The 14622-nt window shown below is 52.3% G+C and overlaps 1 protein-coding gene across 2 annotated transcripts in view; it reads left to right on the top strand.

Moving 5' to 3' along the window:
- The window catches only part of LOC115087986 (ribonuclease H1-like), a 103583-nt gene that overhangs the window by 80527 nt on the left and 8434 nt on the right, over window positions 1–14622 (top strand). The window contains exon 5 of one of the 2 annotated variants that reach the window (XM_029595796.1): window positions 260–319. The exons of the other annotated variant lie outside the window; for it this stretch is intronic. Coding sequence (XP_029451656.1) covers window positions 260–316 — 57 coding nt within the window. The 3' untranslated portion in view covers window positions 317–319. The remainder of the gene's footprint in view (window positions 1–259; window positions 320–14622) is intronic. 2 annotated transcript variants of the gene reach the window in all.

Below are 14622 nucleotides of genomic sequence, written 5' to 3'. Positions count from 1 at the left end.
GGACTGCAGGAGGCACTATAGTATATGTGGCCGTGCCCAAGGTTTTGCTCTCTGATTCCATCTGCTGGTAGGGATACACAACCCACTTCTTGGGACTGATCTGTGGTATTACACGAACAAAAATTAACAGGTAAGAACCAATTTTCATTTCATGGTTCAATGTTTTTTTGCTATGATCTGCTTTGATATCAATATACTGAGGGAACTGCAGGGGGCACTGTTGCTTATACGTTTTTTTTCTGTCTCCATTTGCTGGCAGGGGGAAATGAACCCAGGAGTCTGGACTAATTCGTGGTATTACAGGAACAAAAATTAGCAGGTAAGAACCAATTTTCCTTTTAAGCAAACTTACCCCCTCATTTATCAAAATGCACTAAGGCGTTTTTGCATATGTTAAGGGCTTATCGCTGCGATAGCACCATATCGTATGGTGCGATGCAAATCGAAAAAGAGGAGGAGTTCCCTGTATGTACCCGGATCAGTCCAGACCATGGGTTGAGCCTCCTTTCCAGCAGGTGGAGACAGACCAAAACTGAAAGGGTATCCTATATGAGGACAGAGCCTACCCTGTAGCCCTTCAATATTTGTCTGTCTCCAGCAGGTGGAACAGCTCACCCTGTGGTTCCCTCTTAACTTCTGCTTGTCCCTTCTGGGTGTTTTTTTTCCTTCTGGGTGTTTTTTTTCCTTCTGTGTGTCTATTGTGTTTGGATCAAGCAAGTATTTTTTGAGTTATTGTTTAAAAAAAAAAAAAAAAAATTGTGAACTCTGTGGATCCTTCACAGGAGACAGTCCCTGTCTTCTCACTCTTGTGGGGGCCTAGGGGGGCTTGGCCCCTTGTTTTATATGGCCTATGTTCCCTTTTCCCAGTGATCCTCTGCTGCAGGGGTGAAAATTGGTGGTGCCAGTCACTCCCCCTTGTTCAGCTCCCTCTCTCCTTCTCTTCCGTACTGCTCTCCCTTCATTGGGATCCATGTTTTTGTAGCTGCTGACAGGGACCTTTGTAAAAAAGACTAAATAAAAGGTGATTTTACCTAGAGGAGTCCCTGATAACATTAACAGAAGGCTCCTGCCTTCCTTACTTTTACAGCTTGAGAGAGTGAATTGAGAGCGTGCACAGTTCATTCTGTGCCTCTGCTCCTTCAGCAGCTCAGCTTATCTTAATGCTGCCCCTCCCCCCACCCAGCAGCCATGCCACGATCTCAGATGTGTTTTGCCTACGGGGATTCCTCAGGTGGTACGTCTGTTCCAGAGGGAGGAGTTGGAACCCCTCATTCCCTGTACGTACCTGGATCAGTCCAGACAGTGGGTTATATCCCCCGACCAGCAGATGGAGTCAGAACAGAGTTTGAGAGCGTCAGCATATAGAGTAGTGCACCCTCTGCTGGAGCTCAGTATTCCTCTGACTCCAGCAGATGCGAGTGGGGGGATCCACTAGCTCCCCCAGATTGACAGGGTTTCTTCATTTTTTAGTTAATTCTTTCTTTTTCTCCACAGTATTTCCCTGTCTTATGTTTCTCTTCATTTTGGATCCTAAAAGTTTTCAATTTTTGAGGAGGCGTGTGTCTCTGGCTCTGCCTTCTCTATTCTGTACTCCTTTCCTCTTCCGTTGGGGTAAGTGGAAGTTTTTTGAGTTTCTTTCTCCACAGGTTTGCTTCTTTTTGGTGGTGCCCCGTGGATGCCGGTGGTTCTGGCCGCTCCACGCGTCGTTGGGGGTCCCGCGGTTCGCAAGCTCCGCCCGTGGGTGTGTGCTCAACTGAAACGGGGGTTTCCCCCGCAGTTCCTGGACCCCTTTGGCGGGTTGTTAGGGCCATTTCCAGGCCCCCCCCCGCGGCACTAGCTCGTCTTTGGCCCCCCCCTCCCGAGGCTTTTCTTTTTCCCGGTGCTGACATGCCGCGGTCCTCGAGGTGTGAGGCCGGCGGCGAGCCGGGGAATCAATTTCTGAGGGAGGGGCTTTGTGAGCGGTGCTTCCCCGACGGGGAAGGCACCCTGCAGTCCTCCGGTGCGATTTCAGACCTGCCGCCTCCTCAGCCCGGGTGGTGCGGGCCGGCCACGATGCCGCCTTTGGTGGGAACGGCAGCCATTTTAGGGGGACAGCGTGAGACGGACTTGCTCCCAGATGCAGACAGGATTGGTTGCATTGGCTCTCAACAGGCTTTGCCCCCGGTGGGAGGTTTGCCCGACCAGGGCTCCCAGGACGGTCCCCCCCCCAGGGATTCCAATCAGCTCTCCGGTTTTCTCACCTGACTTTATTCTGGCAATGCACATGGCTTATTTGCAGGGTATGGGAGCGCAGGCGCCTAATCCCCTGGGGGCCCCTCCCCCCAAGGTTCCTAAACTTGCGGTTGGTCTCACCGCCTCGCCCGTTACGCCTGGATCCCTGCCGGGTCCCTCTCCCGTGCCACCCCGGCGTACCATGGGGCCGGCTTCGCCGGTGAGAGACGTTTCCCCGGAACCCCCGGAGGCGCATCCAGATGGACATACGGATGGGGACGACCCTCGAGCCCTACGGATTTTTCAAAAAGAAGAGCTGGATGAGCTCATCCACCATATTATTCAGGAGCTGGACCTCGACCCACCTCCAGATCCGCCGATCCCTGTGGCTCCTGCCGTCGCCACCTCTTCTCGCAAAGGGGATCCAGTACTTGCCGCCCTCCGTCCTAGGGCAAGGGCTTTCCCTATCCATGAGTCCTTCCTACAGCTTCTCACCAGGGAGTGGGACACTCCCGAGGCGTCCTTGAAAGTCACACGCGCCATGGAAAAGCTATACCCGCTCCCTGAGGATTTTTTGGATCTTATCAAGGTGCCCAAGGTGGATTCAACGGTGTCGGCAGTGACCAAGAGGACAACCATCCCGGTCACGGGTGGAACGGCCCTGCGGGATACGCAGGACCGTAAACTAGAAACCTTCCTCAAGAGGGTCTTCGAAGTCTCCGCCCTAGGTATGCGGGCCGTGATGTGCAGTTCACTCGCGCAAAGGGCCAGCTTACTCTGGGTACAGCAGCTTCTCACCTCTCAGGAATTGCCCCCCGAAGAGGCCGCCGGAGCGGACGCCCTGTATGATCTCTTTCGCGTAATGGCGCGGTCCATGGTTTCGGTTGTAGCAGCCCGACGGCTCTTGTGGCTTTGCAACTGGGCAGCAGATGCTTCCTCCAAGTCGAGCCTTGGCTCCCTCCCCTTTCGGGGGAAGTTTTTATTTGGAGAGGACCTGGATCAGATCATCAAGTCACTGGGGGAAAATTCGGTGCATCGGCTGCCGGAGGATAGACAGCGTTCCTTCAGGTCATTTTCTTCCGGTAGAACCAGGGCCAGGGCACAGCGACGTTATAGGTCTTACCGGCAGTCCGGTTCCCAGACACAGCAGACAAGATCCCAGCCTTGGTCTTGTTCCTTTCGTGGGCGGAGGCCCGCGAGAGAGGGTCCAGGGCAGGGAATTCCGCCCACAAAGTCATCCCAATGATGCCAAAGGAGCCCACTTCTCACCTCCCCGGATCGGAGGCCGCCTCATGGACTTCTACGAGGAGTGGGCAGTTATCTCCACGGACCAGTGGGTGCTGGACACCATAAGAGACGGTTACGCCTTGGAGTTTGTCCGCCCCCCGAGGGACCGGTTCATCTTCTCCCCCTGCGGTTCGGATCTCAAGAGGATAGCGGTTCAACAAACACTAGACCGATTGCAGGAAATAGGGGCCATCGTTCCCGTCCCCTTCGAGGTGGGCTTGGGCCACTATTCCATTTACTTCATCGTTCCCAAAAAGGACGGTTCCTTTCGCCCCATCCTGGACTTGAAGGAGGTAAACAAGGCCCTCAGGGTCACCCGGTTCCGCATGGAGACTCTTCGATCAGTGATTGCCACAGTGCACAAGGGAGAATTCCTCGCTTCACTGGATCTCTCGGAAGCATACTTGCACATTCCCATCCTGCCGGCTCACAGGCGGTATCTTCGCTTCAAGATTCTCGGTCAACACTTTCAGTTCAAGGCGCTTCCCTTCGGTTTGGCGACCGCACCTCGGACCTTCACAAAGATCATGGTAGTGGTGGCGGCGGCCCTCCGCAAGGAGGGTATCCTAGTACATCCGTACCTAGACAACTGGCTGATTCGAGCGAAGTCCTTCTCACATGGTCAGACCTCAGTGGCCAGAGTAGTACAATTCCTACGCTCTCTGGGCTGGGTGGTGAACCTTCCAAAGAGTTCCCTTGTGCCCTCGCAACACCTGGATTTCTTAGGAGCGAGCTTAGATACCCGGCGGGGTATGGTGTTCCTGCGCCAGGACAAGGCGCAAGCCCTGAGAGAGCATGTGTCTCGGTTTTCGGCTTTGGAAGAACCAACTGCCTGGAATTATCTGCAGCTCCTGGGAGTAATGGCCTCCACCATCGACATGGTACCCTGGGCGTTTGCACACCTGCGTCCACTGCAGGCGACCCTACTATCCCGCTGGAAACCATTCTCCCAGGAGTATCAGGTGATCCTGCCGCTTCCACCATTAGCCAGGAAAAGCCTGGATTGGTGGCTTGTCCCCTCGCATCTGGCTCAGGGAGTCTCGCTCGAGGTTCCCAATTGGGTGGTGGTGACCACCGATGCCAGCCTCGCGGGATGGGGTGCCGGTTGCGAAAGAAGCGCCACTCAAGGGACTTGGACGCCAGAGGAAGCAAAGTGGCCGATCAATCGCCTAGAAACGAGAGCCGTGCGTTTCGCTCTCCAGCGTTTTCTTCCCCTGGTGCGACACAGAGAGGTGAGGATCCTCTCGGACAACGCCACCACCGTGGCCTACATCAATCGTCAAGGGGGGGACAAGAAGCAAGCATGTCTCCCTTGAGTCTACTCCCCTGATGGAGTGGGCGGAGAGCAATCTCGTCCGGATAGCGGCCTCTCACATCGCCGGGGTGGACAACGTTCAGGCGGACTTCCTGAGTCGTCAACAGCTAGACCCCGGCGAGTGGGCTCTCTCCGAGGCAATGCATCTCATCATCCGTCATTGGGGGACTCCACGCCTCGATCTAATGGCGACCTTTCTCAACGCCAAGGCTCCACGCTTCTTCAGCCGCAGAAGAGAGCGCGGCGCGGAGGGGGTGGATGCCCTCGCCCTTCCGTGGCCGTCGGATGAACTGCTCTGTATTTCCTCCTTGGCCTCTGGTCGGCAAGGTTCTCCGCAGGTTGGAACATCATCGAGGGACTGTAATTCTCGTCTCCCCGGAATGGCCCCGTCGGCCATGGTTCGCAGATCTACTTCAGATGACGGTGGACGGCCCACTTCGCCTGTCCCATCTTCCTCATCTTCTGCGCCAGGGGCCGGTATTTTTCGAGCAGGCAGAACTCTTCTGTCTTGCGGCCTGGCTTTTGAACGGCGCAGTCTCCGCCGCAGAGGCTACCCGGAGACAGTGATCTCAACGATGCTTCGTTCTCGCAAGCCTTCGACGTCCGTCGCTTACGTTCGAGTTTGGAAGGTCTTCGAAGCATGGTGCTCCGACCGCGGAGTCCAAACCATGGAGGCTACTGTCCCGCTGATCCTTCATTTCCTACAGGATGGTCTGGATAAGGGTCTCGCCTATAATTCGCTCCGGGTTCAGGTGGCGGCCTTGAATGTCTTGGTACAGAAGGACTGCTCTCTACCCATTCAGCCGGATATCGCACGTTTTCTGAAGGGTGCCAAACACCTACGGCCACCGGTCAGGGATCCTTTCCCTTCTTGGAGCCTCAACTTGGTGCTGCGAACGCTGTCGGGCCCTCCTTTTGAACCCCTGAGGGGGTCCTCCCTCAAGGACCTGACCCTCAAGACTGTTTTCCTGGTAGCCATCTCTTCTGCTTGCCGGATCTCAGAGCTTCAAGCCTTGTCCTGCCGGGACCCTTATCTGCGTTTCTCCGACTCCGGGGTTTCCCTTCGTACGGTGCCATCCTTCCTACCAAAGGTGGTCTCGGCCTTCCACGTCAATCAAACGGTGGAGCTTCCAGCATTTGCTCCACAAGAACCCCGGTCTCTCCGGCTCCTGGACGTCAAGCGTGTACTGCTCCGTTACCTGGAGTTTACCAATGACTTCCGGGTATCCGATCATTTGTTTGTCCTCTGGTCAGGACCGAGGAGAGGTTCTCAGGCATCCAAGACGACTATTGCGCGCTGGATAAAGGACGCCATCTCATCGGCTTACATTGCGGCAGGGCGGGTGCCGCCTCGCAGCGTGTCGGCTCATTCCACGCGATCCCAAGCGGCGTCCTGGGCGGAATCTCACTCAGTTTCCTCCCAGGAAATCTGCCGTGCGGCGACATGGAAGTCGTTGCACACTTTTTCCAGACATTACAGACTACACCTGGCGCCTCAGTGCGCGGGTTCTTTTGGCGATCAAGTTCTCCGAGCAGGTCTCTCAGGACCCCACCCGGTTTAGGGAAGCTTGGGTACATCCCACTGTCTGGACTGATCCAGGTACGTACAGGGAAAAGAAAATTATTCCTTACCTGCTAATTTTCGTTCCTGTAGTACCATGGATCAGTCCAGACGCCCGCCACTAGGGGTTTCATTAGGTCCTGCTCGGATTCTTCCAGGTAACTTTCATTCTGTTTGTCTCTGATTATTGTTACTGTTCACAGCTCCTCACAAGTTGACTGTTGGTGGTCCCGTTGACCGTTTGTTTACTTATATCTTTCTCTGTTCCTTTTTGGGAACGGTTCTGGATCCAAAATGTTGTGTTTTGCTTTTGGGCTTTGCTATGCGTAATACTGAGCTCCAGCAGAGGGTGCACTACTCTATATGCTGACGCTCTCAAACTCTGTTCTGACTCCATCTGCTGGTCGGGGGATATAACCCACTGTCTGGACTGATCCATGGTACTACAGGAACGAAAATTAGCAGGTAAGGAATAATTTTCTTTTCCTGCAGTCCTGGCGGAGCTCAGGGTTTGGTCTTCACAGTCTGTAGCAGTCTCGTGCAGCGGGCAAGCCTCATGTGGGTTCAACAATTACTCAGCACCCAGGACCTACCGTCTGCAGAGGCAGAACAGGCAGAAAGGCTGGAAGGCGCGATTGCGTATGAGGCTGATGCTCTCTATGATCTCCTCAGGCTGCAGGATCTCAAGAGGGTCAACCGGGCCCTCAAAGGGCCCCTTTTCCGGATGGAAACCCTTCGGGCAGTGATAGCAACGGAACATCCCGGAGAGTTCTTGGCCTCACTCGATCTGACGGGCATGATCCTCCATTCATACCTTCTCTAGGTTCTATCGCCTGGATGTGCAGGCTCGGGAGGACACAGCATTCACAGGGGCAGTACTAAGGGGGCCACAGGCAGCCTCCCACCCTAGCTACACGCTAGGAAATGGAGAAATTACTTACCTGATAATTTCGTTTTCCTTAGTGTAGACGGACTGAGAATCCCGCCCACGGCTGCCTACAATCACGGAAACCTTGGGAGGCAATCCCCAAGAACAAGACAAACACGGGTAAGCCAAGCTTCCCTCTAATTAGAACACCAAACCGACCGTGTGTCGGCGGTTTTTTTTTTTTGGTTGAGTGCACTGGCGATCTCCAGCTTATAACCACATCAACCAGTTCAAGTTAACAAAGTTATTCAGTCACATATATATCCACAATTGCTTTTCGAAGAGAATACTGAAGAGCATGGTGTCTCGCAGGGGTATATGTACTAGGGTTGACATCCGTTTGAAATCTGATTCGTCTCCAACTCCTATCAGGAGCACACTATACCCATTGGTCCTGAGTCCATCTGTCTACACTAAGGAAAACTAAATTATCAGGTAAGTAATTTCTCCATTCTTGAAATTAAGTTAAAAAAAAAAAAAAAAAAGTTGGACTGTGTTTTTTTCTCAAGAAACTGTTCTTTCTCCTCGCTCTTGGGAAGCCTAGGGGGGCTTGGCCATTTGTTTGATACAGCCTAGGTTCCCTATTCCTGGTGTATCCCTGCTGTGGGGCAATACTGGTGGTCCAGTCACTCCCCCTACACAGCTCTCTCTCTCCTGGGAAGTTTTATTCCCCAGTGCTGCCTGCAGGGATGATTCATTCCCATGCACTACTCAGCTAAACAAACAAAAAAAAAAGTTAAAGCCGATCTGGTTACCTCTGCAGCTGTAATTGAGAGACAGAAGCGAGCAGAGTTCAGTCTCCTGCTTCCACTCCCTCAGGCACTGCAGCTCAGCTGATTTTACTTTTTTTTTTTTTTTCCCCCTCTTTGCCTCGCGGTCTCTTTCATGCCACATTCTAACTTGTGCCTAGCCTGTGGGGAGCCTTCGATTCAGCTCTCCCGTGAAGGGCTGTGTTCGGGGTGTCTGCCGGGGAAGAGAGCCCCTCCTAGGCAGCGAATAGATTAGTACCTCGGAGCAGGTCTACCAAACGCATGGCCAGGCTGTTTCCGGGTCGGCAAACCGCAGGAATGACGGCCATCTTGGGGATATCGGCAGCTCCTGTGATTGGGCTGCAGGACACAGTGGAGCCTGATTTTTCTGTATCCTCTCCCCGAGAAGTGCCTGGACATGCTAAAAATCCATAAGGTGGATCCTTCGGTGTCGGCAGTCACTACTAAGGCCCTGAAGGATGTTCAAGACTGCAAGCTCGAATTCTATCTCAAGCGCATCTTCGAATTCTTGGCCTTGGGAGTTTGGGCGTCGATCTGCAGGAGTCTCATTCAGCGGGCAAGCCTTAGGTAGGTTCAACAGTTGCTCAGCACCCAGGACCTCCCGTCTGCAGAGGCAGAGCAGGCTGAAAGGTTGGAAGGAGTTATAACATATGGGGCGGATGCCCTTTACAACTTGTTCCGCGTCCAGGCGAAAGCGATGACTTCAGCGGTCTCAGCCAGACTGCTCCTCTGGCTCCGGAATTGGTCGGCTGACGCCTCTTCCAAGACACAGTTGGGCACGCTTCCTTTTAAGGGCAAGTTGCTTTTTGGCGAGGACCTGGAGCAGCTTATTAAATCCTTGGTTGAGAACAAGGTTCATAAACTGCCTGAGGATCGCCCGAAACAGTCAAGAGCCTTCTTCCCTACACGTACCCGCTTCCGGGGTCAACGGAGATATAATACTCGGGCGAGAGGGGCTTTCTCTAGGGGAAACTCCTCCCAGATCTCAGTCCTGGTCTCAGTCCTTTCGAGGCTGCTGTGCCTTCCGAGATGGCATCCCACAGCCTTCTTCCGCCAAGCCCGCCTCCCAATGAGATTCTGCTGGCCCATTCCTCTGTTCCAAACTTAGGTGGTCGTCTATCTCTCTTCCTCGAGAAATGGGCCAAAATCACGTTGGATCAGTGGGTCCTCGAGATAATCGAGAGAGGCTATGCTTTAAAATTTGCTCGAGACCTACCGGATCTGCACATAGTCTTCCCATGCGGACATCGAAAGCATGCTGCCGTATCCCAGACTCTCTCCAGACTGCAAAGGCTGGGGCCATAGTCCCAGTTCCCATGGAGGAACAAGGCGCCGTGTATTCTCGGACAGTTCCACCATGGTGGCTTATATCAATCGACAGGGGAACACCAAGAGTCACCTGGTGGCCCTAGAAGCCAGCAAGCTCTTTGCCTGGGCGGAGCGCCACCTGGAGCGCCTGGCAGCTTCTCACATAGCAGGCAAGGAGAATGTTCAAGCCGATTTCTTGAGTCGACAGTCTCGATCCGGGCGAGTGGGAGTTGTCCGGAGCGATGGAGCTGATTGTCAGCAGGTGGGGCCCTCCTTACCTGGACCTGATGGCAACCTTGGGCAATGCCAAGGCTCCCAGGTTCTTCAGCTGCTGGAGGGAGCACTGCTTGGAGGGAGTAGATGCTCTAGTCCTTCCTTGGCCCCTAGTGGGAAAGGTCCTCAGAAGAGTAGAACTTCACAGGGGTCCGATCATCCTTGTAGCTTCCGAATGGCCCCGCAGACCGTGGTTCATGGATCTGGTAAATCTGGCGACGGACGGCTCTCTTCGTCTCGGTCATCTTCTGCTTCTGTTCCGGCAGGGTCCCGTATTTTTTGACCAGGCGGATTGCTTCTTCTAGCGGCCTGGCTTTTGAACGGCGGAGATTAAGAAGGAAGGGATACAAAGAAGAAGTTATATCCACTCTACTGCGCACCCGCAAGACTTCTACCTCGCTCGCCTATGTCCGTGTGTGGAAAATGTCTGTGCAGAATCTGGTTTCTCTGCTCGTTCTGCTCCGGTTTCTATGATTCTTTCCTTCCTTCAGAAGGGCCTCTCCAAGGGTCTCTCTCTCAGCTCGTTGCGCATTCAAGTGTCCGCTCTCAGCTCTCTTTTAGGTAATGTTGATGCTCACGCCGTGGTGTCTCACCCAGATGTTTTCAGTTTTCTCAAGGGCATCAAGCATTTGAAGCTGTCCATCCGGGCCATTTGTCCTTCGTAGAGTCTTAATTTAGTCCTTCAGGCTCTCTGTGAGGCTCCCTTCGAACCTCTCCGGGCTACTGCTCAAGACAGTTTTCCTGGTTTCTATCTGCTCCGCCAGATGAGTGTCTGAGATCCAAGCATTGTCCTGTCGGGAGTCCTTTTTGTAGTTCTCTGATTCTGGAGTTTCTCTCAAGACTGTACCCTCCTTGCCGAAGGTTGGTTGTTCCTTTCATGTCAATCAGTCGGTGGAGCTTCCCGCATTCTCTCCTGAGGATATAGCGGATCCCTTTGGGAGTGATCTTCGCCGCCTTGATGTAAAACGCATTCTCTTGCGTTACCTCCAGACCATAAATGAGTTTCGGGTCTCCGACCACCTCTTTGTTCTGTGGAGTGGTCCGAATAGGGACAACCAGGCTTCCAAGTCTATGATCCGCTCGGTGGTTGAAGAAGGAGATCTCGGCAGCCTATATCTGCCAAGGCTGGGCGGTTCCGGAGGGCCTAAAGGCTCATTCCTTGCGTTCTCAGGCTACTTCTTGGGTGGAGAGTCAGTCTGTTTCTCCACAGGAAATATGCAGGGCTGCTATGTGGAAATCCCCTGCATACCTTTGCTAGACATTACCGCCTGGATGTCCAGGCCCCAGTTTTTGGTTCCTTCGGTCGGCAGGTGCTTCGAGTGGGACTGTCTCGGTCACACCCTGTTTAGGAAAGCTTTGGTACATCCCACGGTCTGGACTGATATGGGTACGTACAGGGAAAGGAAAATTAGTTCTTATCTGTTAATTTTCGTTCCTGTAGTACCACAGATCAATCCAGACACCCTTCCCTATGCTTCCTGCCGTCCGCTCTAAGCTTTCTTCCTCTTTGCAGGATGCGGCATGTGGTTCATCCGTGATTCTAATTAGAGGCACCGGAAGCATCTCTTGGACTATGGACATTCAGACAAGAGCGTTCTTCTACAGGGTCCACTCAATGTTTGCAATTGTTAAAGTTTGAGTTCTCTTGTTACTTGCTCGAGTTCTCTCGTTACTTGCTTGATCCATTACTGTTTATCTTTATATTTTTCTGCTTTGACAATGGTTATACTGAAGGGCTGCAGGGTAGGCTCTGACCTGATATAGGATACCCTTTCAGTTTTGGTCTGTCTCCATCTGCTGGACAGGAGACAACCCACGGTCTGGACTGATCCGTGGTACTACAGGAACGAAAATGTAACAGGTAAGAACTAATTTTCCTATAGCCACTACTGTTAATTGCATCAGTAGCATGGGATCTTCTTAGTGTTTGGGTAATTGCCAGGTTCTTGTGGTCTGGTTTGGCCTCTGTTGGAAACAGGATGCTGGGCTTGATGGACCCTTGGTCTGACCCAGCATGGCAATTTCTTATGTTCTTAACCCTCTTCACGGCCTAAGAGCCGCCGCCGACCAGGCCTTTCTCGCAGCCTGAGAGCCGCCGCCCTGGAACTTCTCTTGCGGCAGGAAGCCGCTCTCCATGGTCCTGCCTCCTTCCTAGGTGCGCGGCTGCGCCTCCGTGCTCCAGTTAAAGGGCTAACAGTGAGCTGTCCTTCCAGGCTCCCCCTGCTGATATTCCAAGGTGTTTCCTCTTCAGCCCTATAAAGAGGGCCTTCCTTCATTCCATCGTTGCCTTCGCAAGGAGCCAGTCATGGAGCTGCCTGCTCCTGGAGCCTTTGCTGTTCCAGTTCTTCATCCTGGAGGCTCAGACGTCCATCCTCACTTCAAGGCATTCTGTTCCTCATTGATACTCCTTGTCTTCGTCCATGATTCCTGAACCTTCGTTGTCATCTTCGTTCCATGTCCTGGTCTCTCGACTGATTCAGTCCTGTTGTCTCCAAGATGTCCACGTGTCTCCATGTCCAGACGTCCTGACGTTTGTCTTCTGATGTCTCCTCCTGTCATGTTCCGATGTCGAGATGCCTAGATATCTTGATTTCCCGAGGTACCAGAGTCCTTTTGTATCCCATGCCCTATGTTCCAGTCCTGATGTTCTGAGTTCCAGGTTCAGAGTCCTGATCCTGATGTCCTTTGTCCAGTTCTATTCCTGAAGTGTCGTCAGTCCCTAGCTCCTGGTTCAGCCTGCTCGCCCTGGATCTCGTCCAGCTTGACCATTTCCTGGGAGTAAATCCGTTCCTACCCGGTGTCTGTTTCCTGATGGCTGGAGCCTACTTCTGGCAGGATTTGTCTTCGAGCACTGCCCGGATTCTTCCCAGTTCCTGAGCCCCTCTCTTCGTCCGAGTATTCAGAGTCCTTATTCTTGTCTGAGCCTTTCCAAGTTCCAAGCCCTCGTGTGAGTATCTGGATCCTCATCTACATCTGAGCATCTTGTCTGAGCTCCCAAGTATCAAGCTTTCTCGTCTTGTTCAAGTCTTCAGCCTAGTCCAAGGCCGAGGGTCCCGTCTTGTTCCAAGCTCCAGTACCATCGCCTGTCCTCTCTCTGTCCTTTCCTGCTGCTCCCTAGTGGCAGTTCCGAAAGGGCTATCATGTGGCCGGAGGGCTACACCAGAGACCAGCATTGCGTTGCTGGGTCTCTCCTGGTGAGTGGAGGTTGGGGCTCGGTGGTCAGCCAGTTCTTCCCATGCTTGGACACGTTTGCCTGCCGCAGCGCTTCCACCAGATCCCCTCTCTGCAGTCGAGCCATGGTCCAAGGGCATACATCTCCCCGGAATCGGAAGCGCTCCCACAACACCCAATCAAAGAAATAGCTTGCGGAGCATTGGCAAGAAATAAAATATCATAGTAATATTCCTTGTGTAGCAGTAACATCAGCCATAAGAGTTGGTTAGCTTCAGGATTTAGTTAATTATCCTCCCTTTTAATGCAATTTTTCCTCAATAAGTTGGTTATCCACGTCCCTTGAATTTTCTACTGAAAGTAGTATCAACTTTCTATTATTAATCAAGTCATACCTTAGACTGCAAAAGAACCTTGGCTCATGAAAGAGCTCTGACAAAAAGGTGTCTGTTAACAAGTTTTTACTTTTTGCTTCTGAATTCTTATCAATTAAATCTCCAGCGCTATTGAAAAGGATTATATCTCAAATATAACTCTTATTAAATAAGAACCACATATCCAGCATTTTCCCCTCGCTGCCAGGGGAACCGTAGATTCCCATGGTGCCCTAGAGGCCTCTGAAGCTGTCTGCACCCAGGGCTGATATCCCCCACAGGCCTTGCCATGTTGCGCTGGCCCTAGTGAGGAGGAAGGGCCTTAAAAACCATGGGGGGATAATTCCACGGAGTCTTCCTCGGATTACTCAGACAACTCCCTCTCAGAGCCTTCCTGTCTGGAGGAAAGGCATCAGTCTTCCCCTGGGGCTTGTTAGGGTCATGGATGGCCGAGGCTATCCCCTTCCAACTCCTCACGGAGGAGGATGCATGACACAATGGTCTCTTTAAATCAAAAGACCTTCAAATTTGTTTAATCTATGCCCCCCCTGGCATATTGGAAAAAACCCCTTCTCCTCTTGCTGAATATTACAAAACATTGACATCAGCATACCTGCCATCATCCTAGGAGATCTAAACTTTCACTTTGACCGCTCCCCTCTCACACCAGCATGTGAAGCCACACTCTCTACTCTAAATGCCATCGGATTTAAACAAATGGTCTCAGGCCCAACTCACAAGGCAGGCCACACCCTAGATGTTATATTCACGAACTCTCTATTACGCACTGACCACCCCCAGTGCACCCCATACCTTGGTCAGACCACTACAGAGTCGACACTCGCTGCACTCTCAACTGTAACCCCCACGTGACACCCCCTAAGAAAAGAACCATAGATTTCAGAAAAAAATGCCAAACGGAAGACGACATTGAAGCGCTTACAGAAGATCTCCATAAATTAGACCTCTCTGATGCCAACTCTGCCTGTTTCTCTTGGCATCAACTCACCAGCTGCATTCGCAAATCGACTCTGCCCTCTACTAACGAAAGAGATCAGCTCTGAGAAGAAAGATAAAAAACCATGGTACTCCATGGACCTTAGAAATATGAAACGCGAACTCAGTAAACTGGAAAAGAAATGGCGTAGAAACCAAGATCCAACACATCTACAAAAATACAAATCCCTACTCCACGAATATCGTAAATCAACAGATGAAGCCAAGAAAAACTTTTACACAGCAAAAATCCATCAATACCAGTTCAACCCGCGTGCCCTCTTCCAATATGTTTCTAGCATAGTTACTCCGCCAATAAACATCAACCCAGAAAACGAGGATAAAAATAAATGTGAGAAACTAGCTACCTATTTCCACGATAAGGTTGCTAATATCCTGGCTTGCTTTACCTTTCCCTCTCCACCAGT

This window comes from Rhinatrema bivittatum, chromosome 3 (assembly GCF_901001135.1).
Source record: "Rhinatrema bivittatum chromosome 3, aRhiBiv1.1, whole genome shotgun sequence".
Lineage (NCBI taxonomy): Eukaryota > Metazoa > Chordata > Amphibia > Gymnophiona > Rhinatrematidae > Rhinatrema > Rhinatrema bivittatum.
This window is presented reverse-complemented; position numbering and strand designations above follow the sequence as displayed.